Raw genomic sequence first — 23,641 nt, forward strand, 5'->3', positions numbered from 1 at the left:
GTGGGGTTAAGTTTCACATGAACAAACCCCAAGACTGGGGGCTCAGCCTATTGCTTTTCTTGTCCCCACTGCTTGTGAGAATATCAAGAATTCGCCACTTGTGGAAGTTGAATTTTCCCCCTTTCTCACATTTCCCCAAGGGAACTTTGCAAATGCTCTTTTATTCACTGTTCAAATCCTTCTGGGATTTATCGAGACATCACTCTGGACAAACCGACAAAATCTCATGCTCTACTCAAGGTTCCATGTACTTATGGTGTTAATTAAGCTGTCCACATAAGTTGTAACAGGAAATGCACTAGTCAAAATACAAATTTTGTACCAAATAAACATCTTTTGCTTTAGTCACACACATAAGTTAAAGTTTTAAAATCTTAATTACCATCTGTTTTCGACACTCTGCATTATTGACATTCCTTTGTTCTTCCTCATGCAAAACATTTTTAAATTTGTACATTTAGTCACTATCATTATACACTCTAGGCATTCTGAGATTATACCATCTCAGTCATAAAAGATAGAACTTTTTACAGTGTGATTTGTGATTGTGAAAACCCTGTATCTGATGTTCCTTTTATCCAGGGTATAGATAGATGAATTTTAAAAATATGGATAAAAATAAATAAATAATAGGGGGGATAAGGGGTAAAATAAATTGGGTAGATGGAAATACTACTGGTCAATGAGAGGGAAAGGTACGGGGTATGGTATGCATGAGATTTTTCCTTTTTCCTTTTATTTCTTTTTCTGGAGTGATCCAAATGTTCTAAAAAATTATCTTGGTGATGAATACACAACCATGTGATGATATTGTGAACCACTGATTGTGCACTATGTATGGACTATATATATGTGAAGATTTAGCAATAAAAATATTTCAGAAAAAACACATATAATATGAGAATTTGGCATAATTTAGTGCTTACTAAAGACAGTTTCCTTTTTGGAAAAACTTGAATATACTTTTTATTAGTTATATTTCCCTTTAAATTCATAGTCTGTTTTTAGCACCTAGAACAGCAAATTTGATTAAAAAGAATTCCCCACAAACAAAAACAAACAACAAGCAAAACCACACACTCACACAAAACAAGTCATTGAGTCACTGAAGAATTTCTGGAAAAAGGGACTGGATGAGCTCCAGGGGGTCCAAGTACCCTCTACAAACATGTGCAAATCACTGTATATGCATTTTTTTTTTAATGGGGAGAGAAAAAAATCTGTAACTTTTGTTAGATTCTCAAAAGGTGCTCTTGATCTATAAAAGGTTAAAGTCTTTCCAAGATCCCATAATTGGTCTGCTTTTCAAGGCTTCTCTGAACAAAGATTTGAAGTGGAAACTGAAATGACAATTAATTCCAGTGTGGAAGATAGCTTTTGTCTGGTATTGTTGCTGCACCCACATCTTCCAAGGTAGTGAGAAGAAAACCTGTGTACGTGAAGATCATTGCCTTGTGAATCCCTGCAACCCCTGGAATTTTGAGGCTGTGCAAGCTTGCTTCCATGCAGATGAATCCTTCCTCCTTGTCCCACCCACCCTCCACCCCACCCTGAGATGGCTAGGGCTAGAAGTGCAAGCACAGGTGTTAGGAGTACATCATTAATCCAGGTTGAGTACACATCACAGGGGGCAGAGCCCCTCTGGCATCCAGCTTAAGTCTATGCTCTGATTTGGGAAGCCTGTGAAAAGGAGTATCCCAAAGGGAGATAAATACAGAGGTGATGGTATTATTGCTATTGTTATTATTAATGTTATTTGCAACAAAACTGCCCATTCCTTTAGTTACATGCATTTAATCCTGGCTCCCATCATTCCAACTTCATCAAGGAAAACATTTTGTTTTGATTTCTTGTAAGAGAAAAACTAGATGAAAGGAATGGGAGATTAACAGGCAAGAAAATGGTACCAAGGATTTACTTTGCTCCTGCCTTAATGAAATAAGCAAGAAGAAATTTTACTGTGGTCTGTCCTCCAAGAGGAAGGAAAAATGCTGCTGATGTAAAAGGAAGAAAATGGATTGTACTTAAGGGGAATTTCCTAGATGTGTGATATCCAGTGTTGCTTAACTAGGGTCCTTCACTTACACATGGCTTAGCATCTTGTATATTCCATTTTTGTCATTAGAAACCCTTGGGAAGTGAGTATATGCCCCACCCCCCAATACATACCCCTGAGGTCCTAGACACCAGTGCACAGCCACGCTCTGGCTTTTAAGGCTGAGGTTCTATTTGCAGTTAGGAATGAAGCTGTCCCCAGAGCGAAGATCTCTGATTTCCTCTTTTCCTTTTCAGCTTTGCCAATGACTGGAAATATGGCCTTGGGCTAGCGATTTCTTTTCTACTTTGTCTCCTTGTCCTTGTGTGTAAAGCTGCTTAAAGATGACTCCAAGTGGTGGGTGATTGCAAAGGGCTGAATGTCAGAGGCCCTTTGTTGATCGTATACATGGAGTTAGCCAATTATCACACACACACCCACTCACTTCTGAGAGGGACCAGAGTGTGGTAGGTCAAGTCCCACAAACTTTGCTTCAAATCCAGTTTTGTCACTATACTATATGACTTCAAATGAGCTAAGTTTCAGTGTGAGGATTTCTTAAGATACTGTGCTTGCAATTAGGCAGTACAAATTGTTCAAGTATAATACACGTAGCCATTATTATAATTACCACCACTACTACTACTAATACTGCTGCTACTAGTGGTAGTGGCAGTATTTATTTGGGGGAAAAAGAGAGATTGGACAATGCCTTCTGTATATATCATCCAGGGTTAAACCTTCGGTTTCAGGAAGTCACGGGCTATATCCACACATGGCCTTTTAGGACTGTATTTTGACAACTGCTCAATTACCCAGATAGCCAAAAAAGATGTCAGCCATCAGTCCAGATGCATTATTTATGTTGGCTGTTTTCTTTCAGCTGCATTGCACGGTCCTTGTCTGCTGAGAACAGGAAGGGTGCACTCTGCCTTGTATCCCTTGGAGGCAGGCCAGAGTGGCATCCTGCTCCAAGATGTTACTTCCCTTCAAAGGTGAAAAGCATGAGTCACATCTGGTTGTCCCTGTGGGTTTTTTCCGTGCAGGTTCTCTGCGACTGGTTCTCCCCTGCCCCGTTTCATGGGTGATTAAAGAAAGGCAAGTGTGCTCAGCCGGCTGGCGTGAGGTCAGAGCTGGTGGTGCAAAGAGGGATTTTCCTCTGCTTTACAAACATCCATAGGGACATCACAGCCTCAGGAACTCTATCAGTTGCTGCCGTGAAAGCGCCATTTGATGGGATAATGATTTGGTGCCATGGTTTTGCAGCAGCTGGGAAAACGGGGCCTCCTGGGCATAGTGGGGCTCCAGCTGCCTTGTCGAGCTGGCCCATTACAAAATAGTGGCCCCCAATGTTTGCACTTGCCAGGCGAGATTGGTTCAGCCAGTGGATCTGAATCTGTGTGGGCAACTTGAAATTTCAGGCAACTCGAAATGGTGGTGCACAAGGCTGCTGCGAAGATGCCCAGGATAATGCACTCATATGTACGTTTGAAGAGCAAGCTCTTAAAAGCTCCCCCCCACCTTTTTTTTCACCCCCTCTATTTTATGTTTTAAATGGTTTATGATGATGCATTATAATTGGGGGTTTGGGGCTAAATAGTAAGGATGGACGGTAGGCTATCACTGAAGTTCCAATCAAATTTAAAATCAAATTGAACAATGTATAAGCCTCCTTGCCAATATTCTGACATAAATACATTTTCATTTTGACAAGAATGTTGTTTATAATGCCACTGTTATCAAAGCTTCTGCAGTTACCAATAGTAATTGACGAGCCTTCTGTCAATGAATCCTTAACTGAGTTTGACTTTGCTACGGGAGGCAGAGGGGTTTTGAAAAGGTCATGTATTAAAATTTCCTCTCTGACCAGCACTTAGTTTGAGACAGATGAATCCCAGCATGAATGAATAGGAAAAGTGGCAAGAAGTCCCAGCAATTGTGGCATCCTTAGGAACTGCCTGGAATTGATTTGGCAGAAATGGATGGGCTTTGATAGGTTTAGTTATAAAGAACAGGACTATATGGAAAATTATTATTCTAATAGTTTAAAATTGGACCCTCCCTGGCAAACAAGGCTGATTTCTGCACAGTTTGCAGAGGGTACTTCTGTTATGTTATATAGATGGGTGAAGGGGAACTGATTTTCACAAAATGTTGTTTGTGCCTGGATGAATGAGGGGAAATATTATATGAAATAATTTTTCTTTAGAGACTAATTGAGTTGTAGGGCTCTGTTTGGTTTGCCCGTAGTGAAAGCAGAAAGGCCTCTAACAGGATTGAAGCTTTTTTCAAGTATTCAGCACTCTTCCCTCAATGCCTTGGTTAAAATTCTCAAGTGCTTCCTAAATCTCATTGGGGAGAATAATTTTTATTTCTTTATTTCCATTTTGTCAAGGCTCGGGGAGGCCCTGTAACTGTGTGGGAGCCCATCTTGAACCTTGGAGGTTCTGGTTGCCCATAAGTCTCTTGTTGAGATGCACTTTGCTTGCTTATTACTTTTGGATTACATCCCTAAATTTCCAAGCTAATTTTCGATAAATTAGTCCCACTCCCTGCTTTATTTCTGTTCCTTTCTCAGAAGCAGAGATATAAGCTTATGCCGCCTTCTGATGAGTTTGCCAGTGTGAATACTTGAAGGATTACGGGACATATCAGGGTGCCTCCAGGATTTTTGTTTTCTTTTATTAGTACTCATCTAACAAAAGCATGTGGATTGAAAGGCATTCATGGTGATATTACTCTTTTATTCTCACAGGTTTTACAAATCCTTTCACTCCGGAGAGCCACAGGGACTAGAAGGGACCTTTTATATGTCCCTAAGGACAATTTCGGAAATACTGTCAAGGAGTATTCTGCCTTCATCTCCCTCGTGTGCTGTATCACACAAAATATAATAGTTCACTTATCTGGAGGGTCCAGAGAATGAGGGGGAAACTGCCAGATAACTGAAAGTTAGCCCATTCTGGAAATAAATGTGACTTTGGGTGGTACCTTATTGCCTTTCCCTGAATAACTCCATAGAGCTTCTGGACCTTCTTACACCCATCACATCAGGTTCTTTGTTATTGTTGGAGATTCCACACACAGTCCATTTTCCCAGAGCTCCTTATGTCTAGTTCTGCTCGTTTCCCAGGAGATCCCCTTCCTTCAGAAGGCCTTTGCCATTAATCTGTGCACTCAGTGAATATTCTTCCTTCTTGCCTGTGAACAAACCGTTGTGCTAAATCCTTGTGTGGATGTGGGAGACATTTTAGAGACCCAGGGAAGAAAGTTTGGAGACAGTGGAGCACTGGGATGGGAGTCCAGGGATGTGGCTTCTGGTCCCAGCTCTGCCATCAACAAGGGTTGGGCCTTGTGTATACTTAATTCACTTGCTTGGGATGCTCATTCCTTATCAGTGTAACTAGGGACTTAGGTTAGGGATTGCTAAGGTCCCTTTCAGCTCTGATGTTTCCCATTTTCAAATTTGCTACTGGGAGGGAGAGAACCACCCCTGATTTATGTGCATTTGGGTCAAAATTTGGCAGACTGTAGTATCAGCAGTTTTACATGAACAAAATTTTCAATTTCATTAGTGCAGCCAAGTTAATTCTGCAGGGTTGGCAGTGTATTTGGACAGGCAGAGTGACCACAGGAGCCAGGAGGCAAGAAGCTTGTGCTGTCATACCGCCCTGCCACTGACCAGAGGGTAGACCAGCCATCTCATTTCTAAAATGGGGATAAAAATAATTTGTGCCTCACTCACTTCAAGGTAGTTTTGAGGGACTAATGTGTGTAAAATGGCACTGCTTTGATATGTCATTGGGGAAAAGTTATTGAAACAAAATTATTGATGTATTTTTTTATTAAAATAATGCAGCCTCCTTATATTTATCTCGTTGTTCTGCCCATTTCAAGGTCTCTTCATATCCTTTTGGATGGGTAAGTGGTAGCCGGAGCTACTAAGACTTTTAGAGGGAGGAGATGAAGGATGGGGGAGGAACTCCTATTGAAAGAGCACCTCCAGTGATCATGGCAGTGTTTGTACATTGTTTTATTAACTCACATAACAGTCCTCTAAGGGAGGAGTTCTTTTAGTCAGGATTCCTTTAGTTATCAGTGACAGAAATATGACTCAAACAGTTTAAAGGGAAAAAATGAGGGAGGGGCATTTATTTGGTTCAAATAATCTAAAAGTTCTTGGGTAGTCTTGCTTCAGGCATAGCAGGATCAAGGTGCTTGAAAAGTTCTTTTGCATTTTCTTTTCTTTAATTGTTTTCTCTGCCTTTCTCCATGTTGTTGTTACTTTTTGGTAGACTGCTTCTACATGGTAGAAAAGATAGCCCCAGGAAGGTTTACTCAAGTCTTATAGCTTGCTATCTTGAAGAAAAGAGAAATAGACTCCTTCTCACTCAGTCTTCCAGTAGCTACATCAAATTTCCCCCAGAGAACTGTGATCTGATCTTCTTAAGTCACATGTCATCCCCCTGGATCAATTGCTTTGTTCTGAAGTATGGAATGGAGGGCAGCTCTCATTGGCCAACCTACATTTATAACTATTATAGTCAACTCTAGTTCAGGAACCAAACTCAGGTGTTTTTGCCAGCTTCATGGGACTCATGAAAAGCGTGATTGGCTCTGACCAGGCTGTGGATTTCAAATCAAGGTACTGGAGAGCTTAAAAAGGATCCAGAAATCACTGAGACCAATTCAGCCATGGCCAGAGAAGAAAAGTATCTTGTCCTAGGAAACACAGCAAGTCAGTGTCACTCCTTTCCCTTCCTGTTCTACGTCTGTTGGAAGGATTTGAGCAAGCTCTTCCTGCAAGAACAACCAAAGGTTGCTGCCACAGAGATGGGCATAAGCTGTGGGTCACATTCAGGCTACAGTGGACTGCCTAAACTGGGAATGTATCCAGTTTCTTCTCACATCTCCTTTTCTTCCTGTCTCTCTAGACCACTCCCTGGGCGTGTAGTTGAGATGCTGACTTCTCAGATCCCCATTTCAGATTAGGGTTTAGAATGGGGTGACCTCTGGGTTTAGCCAGTTTACTACCTCTTCCTGCACCTCTTTTATTTCCAGGGGAGGTGGCTCCTGGGACAGACTCTGCCACAAATCATAAAACTAGAGAAGATGTTAAAGGGAAAATCAGCGTGGCAATGTTGCCAGAGAGGCCTTTGCCTGCAAGAGAAGTCAGTGGGTGAAAACAGCCTCTGTTGACAGTACATTTGGGGGGTTGGCTCAAATCTGGTGTGGGCGGGAAGAAGGGCCTGCTATGCCTAATTAAGGCTACTTCCAATGTCTAAATGCTTCTCTAAAATTTCTCCTTCAACAGACTCTATTGATGATACCATTGCCAAATCATGCAAAGTGGGTCAAGGGTATAGTCTGGCTTCATGGAGGTCAAAGCAAGCAGTCAGAATCTCATAGCTGGAGGATGGATGCTCATGGGAGACAATGCTTTGCTTCTTCTGATTTTTCTTTTTTCTTTGTCCTATTCTTCATTCTCTGTAAGCTGAGGAGCTTGTTTGCATTTGGTACCTGGATCCCTCTTATGGAGCCCTGGTTTTTGTTTACCTCATAGTTGATGCATGTGCTGATGGCACGTTCCTGGGGAGCTGACCTCAGTGCATGATACAAACAGTATGTCAGGACAGCAGGTACCCTTCTCCTATGACAACACCTACACCCGCTTAGAATCACCCACATCTCCTCCATCACCTGCAGGTGAGAACCCAAGCCTTCTTCCATGATCACAAGTGTCTGGCTGACTCTTCCAACATTTTTCTCCTACTGTCGTTATTCATATATGTGTACTCAAGCCACTTGAAGCTCTCTATGAATTGCTGAACACCCTGCTTCCTCTCGTGCTTTTGTGCCTCTTTGATGCAGAGCTCTCTTTCTGGAACAACCTGCCTTCATCACCTCCACCCCCCCTTCCATGTAAGCAACCTCTGCTCTTCCCCCTTCACGATCCAATTCAAATGTCACCTCCACTATGTAGCTTTCCTAATTCCCCTACAGAATCAGTGGCTCCTGTAACCCCCACCCTCTCCATTGCAGCCCTTTTTACTAGGCTTTTTACATATCTGCAGAGGGGTGATGTAGCAAAGGGAAAAGAACATAGGTTTGCACTCTGGTCTGGGCTTAAAACCTAGCTCTGCCACTTAATATGTCTGTATGTCTTTGGGAAAGTTATCTGACTTTTGGGAGCCTCTCTGTCTTTATCTGCAAATGGGCATAATCAAACTGAAGTGTTTTGTGGAGGATACAATGAATCAACTTTTGATGTGGATTCCTACTGCCTTGTCAAATGGAGAGTTCACTTTCTTTCTGCTATTAGGACACCTTGCTGATGGTACAGAGGTTTTCTAGTATTTAGGCTAAGTTATTGTATGTACATTTGGCTATTATATATATGTATGTAAATTGGCAGTTATTTATATGTGCGTATATATGTACATAATTGTATATATTTAGCATATGTGTATTTGTGTGTATATATTTAAGTGATGTTTGACTGTGTGATATTTCCTAATGGTCATTTTTGAGTCTTACTCAAAAAGCTAGGTCAAGAAGTTATAATAGAAATTAACTTCCAAAGCAGAATTGTATAAGGCTTTATATTTTCTTAGGCCTTCTTAGGTGGTTTGCATCTGTCTTGCTTGTCTTTGAGATACCAGCAGAAATCGTGGCTTTTGATGTTGCCTTGGCTATCAAGCATACACTGAGGAAAGAAACTGAGTGCATTGAAAAATAGTTTTATTTTGTTAACAGAGAGAGGACAAGCTTATTTTCTAACGTGTTTTAGAAAGAGCCATGAACTAGGAGCAAGGTAGCCTAAATTATTTTGTGGAACATTGGCCTCAGTTTATTATCTGTAAAGTGGGAGGGCTGGGCACTCAGAGAAGAAGTAAGGGGAAGGTAGAGGTGGGCTCTGTCCCTGAGAACTATTTCCTTTCCTGATGATGCAGCAAAGGGATAAGAACATAGGTTTGCACTCTGGTCTGGGCTTAAAACCTGGCTCTGCCACTTAATATGTCTGTATGTCTTTGGAAAAATTATCTGACTTTTGGGAGCCTCTCTGTCTTTATCTGCAAATGGGCATAATCAAACTGAAGTGTTTTGTGGAGGATACAATGAATCAACTTTTGATGTGCTTAGCATGCTTCTTGACACACCAGTTCTTAATAAGTGGTGAGCATGATGGTTGTGGTTATTATGATTTTATTGAATCAAGAAATCATAGCGATGAAAGGGACTCCAGGAGTCATTCCAGTATCTATAAAGTCCAGTATCTATATCTATGAGCAGCTCTACCTTTAGTTTTTAAGCATTGATGTATGCATTTGAATCTAAGACTTTATTTGAAATAAAGTATGCTGTTTTAAAAATTAAAAAATCTCTAACCTAGGTTGTCTTTGAGGTCCCCTCCCATTCCCCAAACTAGTATGACTCTGAAATAAAGCAAAATTATGTTTCTATCAACTTTCTAATATGTTTAGTTTTTAAAATTTCTCTAAAATTAAGCAAAGTTATATTTTAGAAACATTATAAAGAATATTTTTGTCTCCTCTCTTTAATTTGCTTAATTGCTGTGAAAGGCTGCTCCTTTATTTCTCTGTCTCTCTTTTTATCTCCAAAATTTGTTTTTCTTTTAGTTAATCAAAAGTCCACTAACACTAGGAAAAAGTCAAGGCTTGGAGTTGGGAGGAAGATGAAAATAACCCTTTATTATCCCCTTCTGTCCTTACTTTCCAGGCCAGACCTTGGAGAAACCATGACATAGCTAAAATATGTCTTTAGCAATGTTCATCTCTCTTTTCAGCAATTCTTTTCCCTACGTTTCTCCATATGACCCCATAGGCTCTTAAAGGTGGAAGAATTCTTTTTGCCTAAATTCTTTCCAGTTGTGGAAAATGGGACCCTGTCAGAGCGGACAGTAATGTGTAGGATTGTGTAATGAGCCATAACTCAAACTCAGGTCATTTCCTGGCTAGTTCTCTTTCTAATAGATCTCCTGGTGTCTTGGTTTCCTTATTGTAAAATGGAGATAATAATAGTTTCAACCACAAAGAGTTTTTGGGAGGATTACATGAGTTTAGAACCTTTAACGCAGTGTTTGGACCATAGAAACTTTCTAATAGATGTTAGTTGTTATAATTATCATTGCTACATTTCTTTATTTTTGTACCAGGCAGCCCAGACGGATGGAATTACCTTGTTATTGGGACCATGCTCTCTCTTTATCCTCAAAACAAGTAGCTAAAATAATTTCTTCTTCTGGTATCCCCATCCCCCCAGATTATCTGCTAGGTAACCCTGGGTAGGTAATTGGTTTTATTCAGATAAGTGAATTCCATGTTAATATGTTGGTTGCTTAATTATTTCTGCCTGGTAATAATGATTTAACTCTGAAAATATACATGTTCCCAGAAAACCTTTATGGAATGGACTGACTTTGACAAAGCGACCTCAGATTCTATGGCAGGTGAACAGGGATATCCTATTTGATCAAAGAGACCTGTCATCTCACCTTCAATCATCTCTAATTTCTGCAAAGTAAATGTGGCCCACCAAATGTGTGGGTGTCTTGGATTTAGACACCTTCAATTTGATTAGTTCATCAAAAACATATGAATGGATCTTTACTCGAGCAGTGAAGAAAATCTTGTCCTCACTTTTGAGTTCATCTCACTTTTGAGAAGCTATCTCAAAAGTTATCTGGTGGATAGAAAAAGAATGCTGGGAGTGTGACTAAAAGAAACATTACCTGCGAGTGAGGTAGCTCACTCGTTATAGGGCTTGAGTCCCAGGCTTGAAATGGACCCTGGGAAGTTATGATGGCTCCAAGTAGAAGGAAGTTCGATGATTAATTAGTTCCGAGATGTCATGGCTGCAGTTAACTTGAGGGCTGATCTTTTTGTTTTGTTTTTGTCTTTTGGATTCAGTCCCTTTCAGAAGACACCACCCCTTCGCCCTTGCCTGTCCCATTCTTCCAGAGCATTCTACTTTATTGACAGTTGTAAATGACTCTAGGGGAACAATGACAGTGAATTGTAAATGACTGTAGGGGAACAATGGTAGTGAATTGCAGCTTTGTAGAGCTGAAATTCTTTGCCAGTCTCAATCCACTTAGCCAGCCACTAAGGAATCACCTGTCAGAGACCCCTTAAGGGGTTTGTGGCGTTAACCAGCGGAATCACTGGGAGTTTATTTTCACCTTTTATTCGCATCATTAAAAAAAAAAAAAAAAAAGAAACGAAAACTTGCATTTGTGAAAATATATCATGACTTTGTAAGTGTGTATGTGTGGTTATTTTAGTTCTCATCAATTGTTTTAATATTTCAAAATGGAGCCGGCTGTTTCTCCCAAGTGTGGAAGTAAATGAAAGCTCCAAACAGAAAGTCCACGGAATCTCGCCGCGGGTGTTTGCGCGTCCCCTGTCCCCCCGCCCCGAGCCCTCTGGGAGAGTATAGTCTTCCCCTCCCTCGGATTTTCGTGCATGGTGCCCGTGGAGGAGTTAGGAATCATCGAAACACTCAGGTTGGGGGCCCTGCGTGAGGGACCCTAAAAGCTTGGGACGGCCTCTAAGTCGCGGCGAGCCCTGGCGGGAGCTGGCGCCCAGGTTCGCTCGTTTGCACCCGGCGGGCTTGCGCTCAGAAGACGGCTGTGCTGGGCGCGCCCCTCCTCCGTGCCCGCGGTGCCAGACCACACGCCAGCCCGGAGCGCTGACAGACGACTTTTCTCTCAGTTGTCAGTTTTCTCGCTTGTCAGCAGAGCTGCTGGTAAGTGAAAGAAAACAGAAGGGGCGCGACGACCGCGACGCTGGGGAGAGAGGGGGCCGGGGAGAACCACTGAGCGCCCGAGTGCTGGGGGCGCGAGGCGGAGCTCGTAGTGTGCGACCCCCCGGGGTGTGTGGCCTCCCGGTCCAGACTACCTCTCCCCGTGCCAGCTCCCCACCCCCGGCTCCGGCTTCTTCCCCTCTATTCGCTTCCCTTCTCACTTTCTCCCCCTCCTAGATTTCTCTCCTCCCCACCCAGTGCTCCTTTCTTTTCCAAATCCTTCAGCTGCTACGCTGATTCGTTTCCGTGGCTTTGCCAAAAAAGAATCTGAATAGATCCGAGGTGCCTTCTGCTTGGGCAGGAGCCGCTCTATCACTGGGCATTAGCCCAGGACCATGGCTGGCTCCTGCAGCTGGCCCCGGGACGCACCTGGAGCCTGGGTCTCACACTATCCCCACTCGCTCTAAGTCCGCGATCGCGAGGCGCAGAAGGGGGAGCCACCAAGAAAGAGACCCGTAAAGGAGCGTCGCGCCGGCTGGGCATCACTGGCCTGACCCGGCGGGGAGGGGACAGCCCAAACTCTCTCAGCCTCAGCCCCAGTGGTAACCTGCAGCCATGGAGTCACCCACCAAGGAGATTGAAGAATTTGAGAGCAACTCGCTGAAATACCTGCAACCAGAACAGATCGAGAAAATCTGGCTTCGTCTCCGAGGACTGTAAGTAAATTTATTTATTTCTTTTGCCCATTTCCCTCTATCATCAGCATTTTATTACACAGCAAGTCACAGCTGCTCACCCTGTTCCTGCACGGCCCTTTAAATACAACCCTAGAAGTTCCACAACTGCTTCTCTGTTAATTATAGTCACTGCTACCTTCCTTCCAACGGAGCGAACAGCTGTCTTTCTGACTGTCTTAGAACCTTGTTATTTCCAAGTCATGCTTTCTGTGGGGAGGGGGAGATGCTGGTAGATGAGACAGTCTTAGTATTAGTAGCTCAATAAGCATAGAGGTGTTTCTGGTCCTTTTTGCCAAGGGAGAAAATTTGGGGACCCTAGTCAGAGACACTTAACAAAAGAGTTTTCTTTGAGAATAGTCTGTCTGGTGGTCCAAGAACTTAAGAAAGGTTCAAATTTGTCATGCATTCTGGCTGCTAAATTCTTTTCTCTCCTCCCTCTCGCCAGCTTAGTTCAATTTCTGATACTTTCTTAGGATTCTTTCTAGCAGAAAAAATGTTTACTGGAAGTAAGGGCTGTCTGTTTTGGAGAAAGTGGAGGTCAGAGGCAATATTGGTGTTTCATAGCTGTTACCTGAACAGTGAAATAGGGCTTTTGCTTTAATACAGTGCCCAGCATTCTTGATGGGCTGAAACCTTGGAATTCCATTTGCTTCATTGGGTTCTGTCTGTTTTTGGGTACTGAGGATGAGTGACCTGGAAATCCACGGTATTTTCTATGAAATGATTTCATGAACAAGGAACTGCTGGTCACCCCAACAGGAAGCTGTAGTGCTAGCTGTACATTTACAGCTGTTCCTCAGTGGACCAGGCAGGTCCCAAGGACACCTTCCATAATTACCCAGTACTCATTCCATCACATATCTGGCATCAGAAATCTAGTGTGCATTTAAAAAAATAGTTTTTAATCTTAGTATAGTCTCCATACATTCCTTTCCTACCAAGGGTAGTGAAGGAAAAAGCAGCTCCCCAGTAGTTTGTTTTGCTGCAGTTATTGTCTTTGAAAGCACACAACACACACATACATGTGAAACGGAACAAAACAAGTCAAAAAGGCACTGATTTAGGGTGGCTTCATCTGCAGGAAGACCATATTCCAACCGGGATATTCAAAATTTCTAAGGGGAAACAATAAGGGAGTGTGTATTTCTTTAAGGGATATCTATTTAAAAAGCAAGTTATGAAAAGCCCCCTTCTGTCAGTAAGCCAAGTGACCTTCATCACCATTGATCTAAATGGGGAGCCATTCCAAATAATTTGTTTTTGTTTTTGTTTACGTTTTTTTTAATTGTCTGGCTGCTGCAAGTAGAGGTTGTAAACTTATTTGGAAATCTTACCTTCCTGGATGGTTGTTTTTCCTGACAGTTGAGGTACATTTAATACAACAGCTTTTTGATTGGCATTTTACAGGAAGCTCATGTTATATGCAGGGAACATTATAACTGATTATATTGTGTTGTACCTAGAAAGTTTATCTCAACTGGGGCTGAGGTATAGGATGTGTAAGTGTTGTCCAGCTTATTCACTTGCCATCCTGACTGGAGGGATTAATGTTCACAGGCTCAGGAACTGCTTCTCTTGGGCGGCTTTACGATTCAAAGGGACTCCATGGAGTTACTCAAGCTAGAGACAAGTGTTTGGCCAAATCAGCAAACCTGAGATTGGAACAGTGGGAGAAAGCATTTAGCACTTACAGCACACTGTCTTGTAGTTTTCACTGTATCATAGCTATTAGGCTTCTCTCCCCAAGGTGTTGAATGTGGTGTAACTGCATTTTCGTTTTCTAGTTTCTACCCAGCACCTGGTGCCTTTGAACATAAAAGATGTGGGTTGATCCTTGTCAGATGTGTGCTTTTGAATCTCTCTCTGTACCCTCTCTACTGAAATGTCCTGCTGAACTACAGTCCCATGAGAGCTATAGATTCACATCCAATTGAAAAGGACTTGCAAGTGCTGTTATTATTATTGTATTTTCTACTACTGTTATGATTCTTATTACTGTATTTAAAACAAAATAAAACAGTAGTGCTAAAATATGTTGCTCAAGACTCTGAAAAGGAAACATATGCTCATTTATATAACTTATAATAACACTTTAGCAGTCTACAAAATGAAACTCTTAGGAGACAGAGGGATGTGTATATATTTGTCCACATAGCAGACCACATGTCCACATAGGTCAGGGAAAGGAAGCTGTTTTGTCAGCATTTTAGAAAGGCCAAATAGTCACAAGTGGATTTTAATACTAATTGATTACCATGACAACCTTCTAGAAAGGGCTTTCTAAAGTGACCATAGACGGTCAGGAATTCAGTTTGGCTAGTCTGAGAGCTGTCTAAGTTCAAGACTTGATCATCTCACTCTTGGACTATTCAGTGGTACCTTGTCTCCTTCTTGTCACTGTCTTTTTATTAAATCTGTTATTGAATTTTTTATCACCTCTTTTAGAATGTAAGTCCTATGAGGATGGACCCAAAGTGTCTCACTGCTGTATTGCCAATGCCCAGTACAGGGCTTGGCACATAGTAAGCATTCAATCAGTATGCGGACGAGGAAAGCTTTAATGGTCTATTTCATATATATGTATATTTCATACTATATATTTATATATGTAAATATTATGAGATTCAATATAGGAATTGGCTCATGTGACTGTGGGGCTGGGCAAGTCTGAATTCCATAAGGCAGACCATTAGCTGGGAACTCTCATGAAGGTTTTCGATGAATTCCCCAGGAATTCACCCCCAGGAGAAGCTGTTTGACTGAAGTAGAGATGGAAATTTGTCCTTCTGACTGCTGAAATTGTCAGTTCTCTTTATAAGGCCTCCAATTGATTGGATGAAACTTCTCTCATCCTTGAAGGCAATTTCCTTAATTGAATGTAGATGTAATCAACTATAGACAGCTATAGATGCAATCAACTGACTGATGATTTTAATCCAGGAAATATTCTCACATAACAATCAGGCCAGTGCTTGCATGACCAAACAATTGGATGCCATGACCTGATTGTGTAGGCACATGAACTTAACCATCATGAGTGATGAGGAGAGGTCTTTACCAGCAGCAAGAGAATTGCCATGGTTATCCTCCTCAGGGAATCTATAACAAAGGTTATCACTGGAGATAATCCTGTATATATTGCAACCTCACCCAACCCCCTTTCCAGCCTTACTTTTCTTTCTTGTACTTCTTACCATCTGAATACTATATAGTTTATTTATATATTATGCTTACTGTCTGTCTCTGCCAATGAGATATAAGCTCTGTGAGGACAGGATTGGGTCACTGATGATTCCCCAGGGCCTATAATACTACCTGATATCTAGTAAATTATCAATGCATATTTGAAACCTAGTGCTCCTTCCTATATTTCTTTAGGAAAGAATTAAGATAATTTAAGATTATAACATCATCAATATGCTAATAGTCTCTTGAATATTGGAAACATGAACTTTAAATACTATTTACCCACAGTGAAATTATAAAAAAACTTCAAACTTAGTTGTTTACTATTAGGAAGACTCCCATTTCCCTTCGTGAGGAAATGAGAATGATGAGCGGAAAAACTGTGGTTCAAGAGGTGTCCTCAGCCTCCATCTATAGTCTAGCCACCTTCTTAGACTCAGGTTTACATGTCTCAAAGCTGAAAGAAGCAAAGATTACATGCCTGAGCTTTCTTCATGAAATTTGTTGGAGGGATGTGGTTCTCTTACTTTCTGAGGATCTTTATTTTTGCTTTTCCATAAACCTCATAAATTCCCTCCCATGATCTGTTGCCCTGCCTCTTTCCAGTGTAGGAGTGGGTGGAATCTTTTAAGATCCCCTCCCAATCACTGTTGTTAGGGAATCTTCAAATTGGGGAAAATATGACTATTGACATACTTTTTTATCCCCCCCTGAAGATGTGGGGAAGCCTCGTGGCTGATTGAGTTTGAGCATTTGAATCCTAGTTTGTACCTTGAGTTCTGACCAAGAGTTTTTCTAATTGCCAACCTCCTGTACGATGACACAAAGGTACTTCTTTGCTATTTCTTTTTTTTAATGTTTTTAAATTATTAAATATAACATATATACATATGCTATTTCTTTTTAAACTGAGAGGAAGAGACCAGGTTTCACTTTGAAATTTCTCCTTGGCATTTATATCACAATTGTAATTATTTAAACTATTGTATAATCCTTCTGCCCAGCTATGAGGTAGTGAGTATAATAAATTTTGTGCTTACACAGCCCTTTCTGTGAAGTTGATGATACTTTTCTGCATTACCTTAAGTAATCTTATGAAGATAAAGGCAGGTGAATGGCTATTAATTTCCCTAATATCACTCATGGCATGCTAGGGCAGTTATTGATTTTGTCTATGCAGCAAGCTTTCCCATCCTCCTTATTTTGGTAGCAGACCCTGTCTCCCACTCCACCCACTTCATCCCACCATAGGGATGAATGATCCAGGACAGGCCAACCATAGAATTCCACCTTTCTGGCACAGTGACTGGTCTCAGGGTGGGCATGGAACCCAAACAGGGCCATAGAGTCCTGTTTTGAGATTTCTATATTGGCCGTGGGAGAGTGGAGCTATCCCTTTCTTCTGGGCTTCATTTCCCATTTTTGGACAAGACCTTTCTATGATAGGGGATGATGAGGACAGCAGAGAAGCAGAGGTGAGAGGATGGAGGGAAAATCCTGGCGCTGGAAATCCCTGGGAGGCTCTAGTTCCTGCACATGATTCATTGATTATGTCAGCTCTACCAGTTGCATGAGCCAGTCAGGTTCCATTTTTACTTAGGCTGTTTTGAGTTTTGTTTCTATGAAAAAATCTTCGTTAATACCACATTGAATGCAGAGACTTTAAGTGACTCTTCCAAAACATATAGCTACTACGTGAGTGAGGGAGAACATTCACAAAGAAACCTGGATCTTTGGCTTCCTGTTTCCTATTTAGCGCTCTCACTCTGTGTTTTCTTTCTTCTCATTTGTGTTTTCAATAGTATAGTTAATGTTTAAGCACCATTAAGTTACTTAGCGAACATTTGAGTGTCTCTTAGTGCCAGGTACTTTGCTAAGCCTTGGGTCTGTAGAAGTGATTAAGATATTTATCTGCCCTTCCTAGGGGAAGAGACCCAGTGAATACACAGATGTGATGAATGTAGTTATAGAGGGATGCACAGGCCTCTGCCTGCGAGAGCCAGAGAAGGTGTTACATGTCTATTGTTCACATACAGAATGAGCTATATATTCATTCTAGGCAGGGTCCTTGGAGTCATAGGGATGAAACTTGCACAGATTCCTTTAATTGATGTCAGACTTTTGCAGAGATTCATGGGAGGCAGGGGAGACAAGGAGTCATTCCATCAGCCCTGAATAGATCAGTCCAGAATTCTGAGCTGTCTTTATGGGCAACTGGGAAAGCTGCTTATACTTACTAGAGACATAGTGAACTAAGGTCCCAGTCATCTTCTCTGTGCTCACCTTGCATTGATAATTCCCAAAGGAGAGAGTGGGAATGGGTCTCTTTGTGCCATTCAATGTGGAGATACCGGATAGTAACTTCCCAGGGCACCTCAGAGAGAATTGGCACCTAAAGTGATCCCTGAGCCATCAGCTGTCCAGGTAGCAGGATTATCCTATTTTACGTATTAGTTCTAAAGAGCCTTAGTTACTTTACTTAAAATGTTGCTATGTGGCATCCTCTTGTAGCTTATCCAGTGGAGTATTGAGGGATAGATAGAAGTTCGTGAGTGAAGGGAATGGTATATACAAAGGCTCAGTGACCTGGGAGACTGGGAGAGAGAATGCTGGAAAGGAAGGCATGGGTCAGGTAGTGATTCATGGAATTTTTAAAATTTACTTTTTGTTTTACTCAAAATTATATATTAAAATAGTTTAGGGATGCAGATAATTAAAGAAATTTTACTACCAAAGAAAGTGTTTGTTAGGCATTCCCCATTCATACCTTCCAGAGAAATATTTTTTTTTAACACATATAATTTTAAGGAGTTTGGATTATGTCCTTTAAATTATAAGGGTAAAAATTCTTACACTAGAGATGAACAGAATGAGATTTGAATTTTAGGATCGTTATTCTGGCATCTTGGAGGACAGTGTGGAGGACAGCTTGGAGAGGAGACTTGAGGCCTGGAGACCGATAGGAGAAGATGCCTGAATTGGGGTAGTGCCCCTGGAGATGGAAGAATAGGGGGCACATCGGGAACTGGATTAGACAGAGCTTAGATTTGGAGCTGAGGGAGAAGGAGATATTGTCTTCCAGATTTGTGTTTTTTGGCTGGAATGTCTTAGTCTGGTGCCCTTTGCTTTGCTAGAGATCATGGAGAAAAGAGCAGGCTTGGATAAGGTAGAATGATGAACGTAGGTTTAGACTGTTGAGTAGATGTAGATTCTGGCAGTCTGTTGGCAATAGCAATCGAGAACTGGAGAGACCTTTATCCTGGAGCAGTGGGTCTGAGATACGTGGATCTTAAGGAAAGCCTTGGGAACGTTTGACCTAGGGAAGTGGGCCTTTGCCTGAATCTCACCCAAAAAGTTATTCCAGAAGAATGATATTAAAAGTTATTTCCCCAATTGCATATTTAGTGTATTATTTGGGCCTTCTCCCATTTCACTAGAACTGTCAGATGGTTCAGCATGTTTTTCTTGGGCTCCTGTTCTGTACCATGTGCTAGGAGCTTTGGAAGGGTCATGAAAATATTACAAGACCCTGCTCTCAGGAAACTTAGGGCCTAGTTAGAGAGACATGACCCCTCTTATACACATGAATAATTAAGTAATGACAATAAAAAAGAGAAAGATAATTTAACTGAGTAGTATTGATGCTATATGCTAGGAATTCAGAGAAGAAAGGTATTTGTGTTCGAGGGATTAATTTCAAGTCTTTCTTTTCCTAATAAAGATCAAGTTAATCCCTGCTGAAATATGTTCTTAATGTATGTTAAAGAGGAAACAGAAGTGAATATCAAAAAGAGTATGTAAGCTCTCACAATTAGAGTGAATTTTTCTTTATTTGAATGCTAATGCAGTGTATTACTATATCATCACTTGTTTGCCATGATTTAGTTGCGCTAATATATAAGCTAATTACAACTTAGTCTGTAGTAGCTAAGTGCTCTTTATTTTGACCAAGCTTTTTGGATGCCTCTGTTGGTTGGGAAATAGTCCTAAGCAGAGCGGTTTCTCATTCTAGCTCCAATTCGCTGCCTTTAATTTTCTTTGGCTCATAGAAAACTATTTTCCAATATCCCCACATGTAGGGAAAGTGTTTATGTGACCTACCTCATGGCTTTTTGAGAAATGGCTAGGAAAAATAATTGTTAAATATGAGGCACATAAAATAGTCTCTGACAGCTTTGAGAATGACCATCACAATTTTCCGTTAGCAATAAAAAATGAATTCTATAACAAATGAAACACTATTTCCGAAGAAAGTGTACTGAGTCCATGTAAAGAGTTAGTATTGTTCATGCTTTTATTGTAGTGTACTCTTTATTTAAAGGCCTCTTAATACTCATTATTAAACAAAACACATGAGTCTTCATGAATGTAAAAAAAAAAGTTAGGCACTCCTAGAAATAATGTAAAAGCCTAAGAGAAGAATTCATGATTATAGGATATGAATTTTATGTATATATTTGAATGAATACACAGATACGCATTTATGCAGGAGACTCCTCCACCATTCGTTCATGCAGTAAACACTTCTCGGACCCTTGCCATGTGCTGTGCACTGGGCTAGGTGCCAGGGATACAGGAGGAAACAAGGCAGAAAGTCGCCCTCCCTCAGGTACTGTGCATTCTACAGACAGAGGCAGGTGAGCCAGTGATTCCACAAATAATCATTTACTGTGATGAGTGCTGCAAAGAAGTATAGGTTGCTGATGTGAAGGCATGAGCAGATAGATCCATGAGTCTGGAGTCTAAATGAAAGGTCTGGATGGCAGCTGTAATGTACATACCAGCAAAATGATTTTTATGACCAGAAAAGACACTCTCCTGAGCCATTTCAGTTCATAAAACAAGGAGACCTTGGAACCTTTATATTGACTACTTGGCTCACTACCATGTGGAGTTTTGGAACAGAGACAGAAACATTGGTGTGGACAGCATCATTCCCAGGAGCAGAAGGCAGCCATGCAGGTGAGACAGACTTGCTGGGAGTTACAGGGTGCGAACCAGGCTGCCGAAACCCGAAGCACAGAGCCTGGCCTGTGCGGAGAGTCTGGGAGAAACTTGGCTGATAGAGGCTCTCCAGCCTCTGCAGGATGCCTTCCTGTTCTCCAGGCTCTGTTCAGTGGGCACAGCCTGCTGCTGCTGCTTGAAAGATGCTCTCCAGTGGGCCAGACAGTTCCTTCCACAGCCCTTCCTCTCCGCAGCCCCTCTGCCTCATTCATGGCCTTCTTCGGCTCTTTAAGCCTTCCCCAAAGTGGTGCTCACTCCCTCCATTGCTCACCCCCTCCAAAGGTCTAGTGCAGGGACCCAGTAATATTACATATTCTGTAGAAATGCAGCTTTCCTTTCCCTGAAATGTGAAAGTGCTTTGAGCATTTTGTCTGAAAATCAGCATTTGACATCCAAAGAGCAGTAAATTCTTGTATATCCAGATTCCCAGCAACCCAAACGCTTAGGTAACTAGGACTTTTCCTGTATTCTATTTTTATGAGAGAGAGAGATGCCAAGTAAATACAGTAGTAAGATTTGTCTTTGAAAATGACCATCAGGTGTGTTGTAGAACTGGTCCAAATTCAGACCTCTATCTACCCCCTTTGCTTCTCTATCTCTCTGACTTTTTTCTAAGGATGAGTACTCTGAGAGGTCCTGCAATACCTCCAAATTAAGGCCTCAAAAGTATATTGCGTTTAGTATATTATTCCCAGTCAGTTGTTCCTAGGAAACCCTGTTGGTTTCTGAGTAACCAATTTCAGTGGGTTGTTACGTGGAAACCATGGGGAAAATGACCACTTTCATAATTAGGTCCATTGTAATTCCCTTATGAAATATAAGGATTAGTTATCATAAGTTAGGCATCATAAAAGTTGAGTAGACCTACCATTCTGTCTATAAAACCACTTACTGCAATTGGTCCTTTTTAAGAAAGCAAAAGAATTATTCAAAGCATGCAGTTCAGCATAGTTTCAGTAAAGGTAAATATAGCTAAAGAGAATTGGTATGAGTGCTCAACTGATTTCAGTTGACTGGAGAGCTCAAATTGGTCCAAGGAATTTATCTGCGAATTGTTTTTTCTGTATTTGTGCTTTGGCCTCATTTTTGCCATCTTTTAATTATTGAAATTTATGGAGTTTGTGTCCAGAGAATGGGATTACTCAGATGATGCTACTGTGAGATGTGATTTTGGAGGAAATGGGATGGACTTCTGCTTCCAAGGATCTCTCACAATAACTTAGATTCACCTGGAATTGTAAGTGACTAATACTGGCTTTGTGCCTGGTTTTGATAAGAGTTGGGAGGAAGTGCTTACGAGAAGAGAGAGAAGGAAACACTGGAGGGGCAGCTACTAAAAATTAGGCTGGTCACTGAAGTTAAACGGCTTTTGTTCTGGCTAAACCTACATGGGAAAACAAAGTAGGAAATTGAAGCAAATCTTTGGAAAATTCAATTAAAAAAACATTCCTGCCCTAGTGACAAGGTTTTTTTCTGTGACGAGTGAGTCTTTGTCATAATCCTTTGGATTTGTCTTCAAGTTGTCACTGCCATCACAGATCTTAAGAAATATTTCTGTTGTCAATCATTCCCATTGATGTTTATTTAAATAGGAGCCAGTCTCCCAGGAAGGAGGTAGCAAAAAACTCCTTCATTTCCACCCACTCAGTTTTGCTGTACTTATAATACAAGTAGTTGTAAATACATGAAGAGAGGAATAAATCATTCATGCAAAAAATGTACTACTTGGGCTTCCACAAACATGCCATTTACTTTCTGTTTTCTTTCTCTAAGAGCCTTTCCATATTTTTTCATGGGCGCCACTGATTGTCTCACTGTCCAGCTTCAAGCAATGGATTTTAAGTTAGAGGGAAATACTTAGATCCTGTTCTGCTAAAAAACAAACAAACAAAAAATAAAATAAAAATCCTTGCCTTTCAAAGCAATGCTTTATTTGGGTAGAGGTCCTGTTTGGGGGCTTATTAGACAGTAATCTGAGAGCTGGAATTTTTAACACAGCCCAGGAGAGAAGTAGCCATGGATAGGAGATTGGGTTCCTATGTCTAGCCAGCTGTTGCAGCAAGACTTGATGAGAGGGCTGGGGAGGGGGAGAACAATGGGTGTCAGGTCTGCCAGAGTGTGTGACCCAGACCTGGTAAGAATTGCTATTGGTGCCCATCCAGGTGGGGTTTCCTGTGGGTTCCTTTTGTTTGGATTAGGCTGCCTTCTCCTCAAAAGCAGCTTCTTTCCCCTGCCCAGCCGGCACTAGATAGAATTATACTTGCTTCTTAGGAGTGAGTTGAAAGTGATTATTTTATTTACAGCTCTGTTTTGGATTAGATTTTTCCCATTCTTCAGATTCACCATCCCTACCTTCCCCTGTCAAAGACTGCCTTCGTTAGAATTTGATCTCCTCACTTTCGACTTAGTTTATTCAAGTTTTGTATCCTTGTGAGAGGTCTGTACCTGAATAAGGCCTTCCTTTTCTAGGGGGATAAATGAAAGGTCGTGGATCTATAAAACGATTGTCCTCAATGGAAAACCTAGCTAGAAAATTTAAACAAAGCAATTCTTTCCTAATTATTGGTATTTTCCAGGTGAAACTGTGATTCTATTAATTCAGTATTTTTTTTTTTACTTTGGCTTGAATGTTTCAACCATGGAAAAAAATAGAATCATTGTGCTCATGGATTTTTATTTTGTAGCTCACCAGTTAAGAAATATTCAATATAGTAAGGGAAAAGGTTTTCTTACTCCCTCTAGTATCTCTAGTATCTTCTTTTACTTCCCCTGTACTAGTCTAACAGAATGTGCCAGAGGACCAAGTGTGTGTGTGTGTGTGTGTGTGCATATATATATATATAAACTTATATACTTCACTGATATTTGCTTGCTCAGAATATAGGAAAGGCCAGGGAGCTATCAATAATGTACA

At 41.2% G+C, this 23,641-nt stretch overlaps 1 protein-coding gene across 11 annotated transcripts in view; it reads left to right on the forward strand.

The window, feature by feature from the left end:
* Window positions 1-23,641, forward strand: part of PDE1C (phosphodiesterase 1C) — a 708,660-nt gene that overhangs the window by 350,018 nt on the left and 335,001 nt on the right. The window contains exons 1-2 of one of the 11 annotated variants that reach the window (XM_077120302.1): window positions 11,751-11,803; window positions 12,389-12,516. The exons of 8 other annotated variants lie outside the window; for them this stretch is intronic. In XM_077120302.1, the coding sequence (XP_076976417.1) occupies window positions 12,416-12,516 (101 nt within the window). In that variant the 5' untranslated portion in view covers window positions 11,751-11,803; window positions 12,389-12,415. Of the gene's footprint in view, window positions 1-11,750; window positions 11,804-11,869; window positions 12,517-23,641 lie in introns of those variants that run through there. 2 more of the 11 variants (XM_077120337.1, XM_077120292.1) reach the window with 2 other exon arrangements.

Source organism: Tamandua tetradactyla, chromosome 1 (genome assembly GCF_023851605.1).
Source record: "Tamandua tetradactyla isolate mTamTet1 chromosome 1, mTamTet1.pri, whole genome shotgun sequence".
NCBI classification, from domain to species: domain Eukaryota; kingdom Metazoa; phylum Chordata; class Mammalia; order Pilosa; family Myrmecophagidae; genus Tamandua; species Tamandua tetradactyla.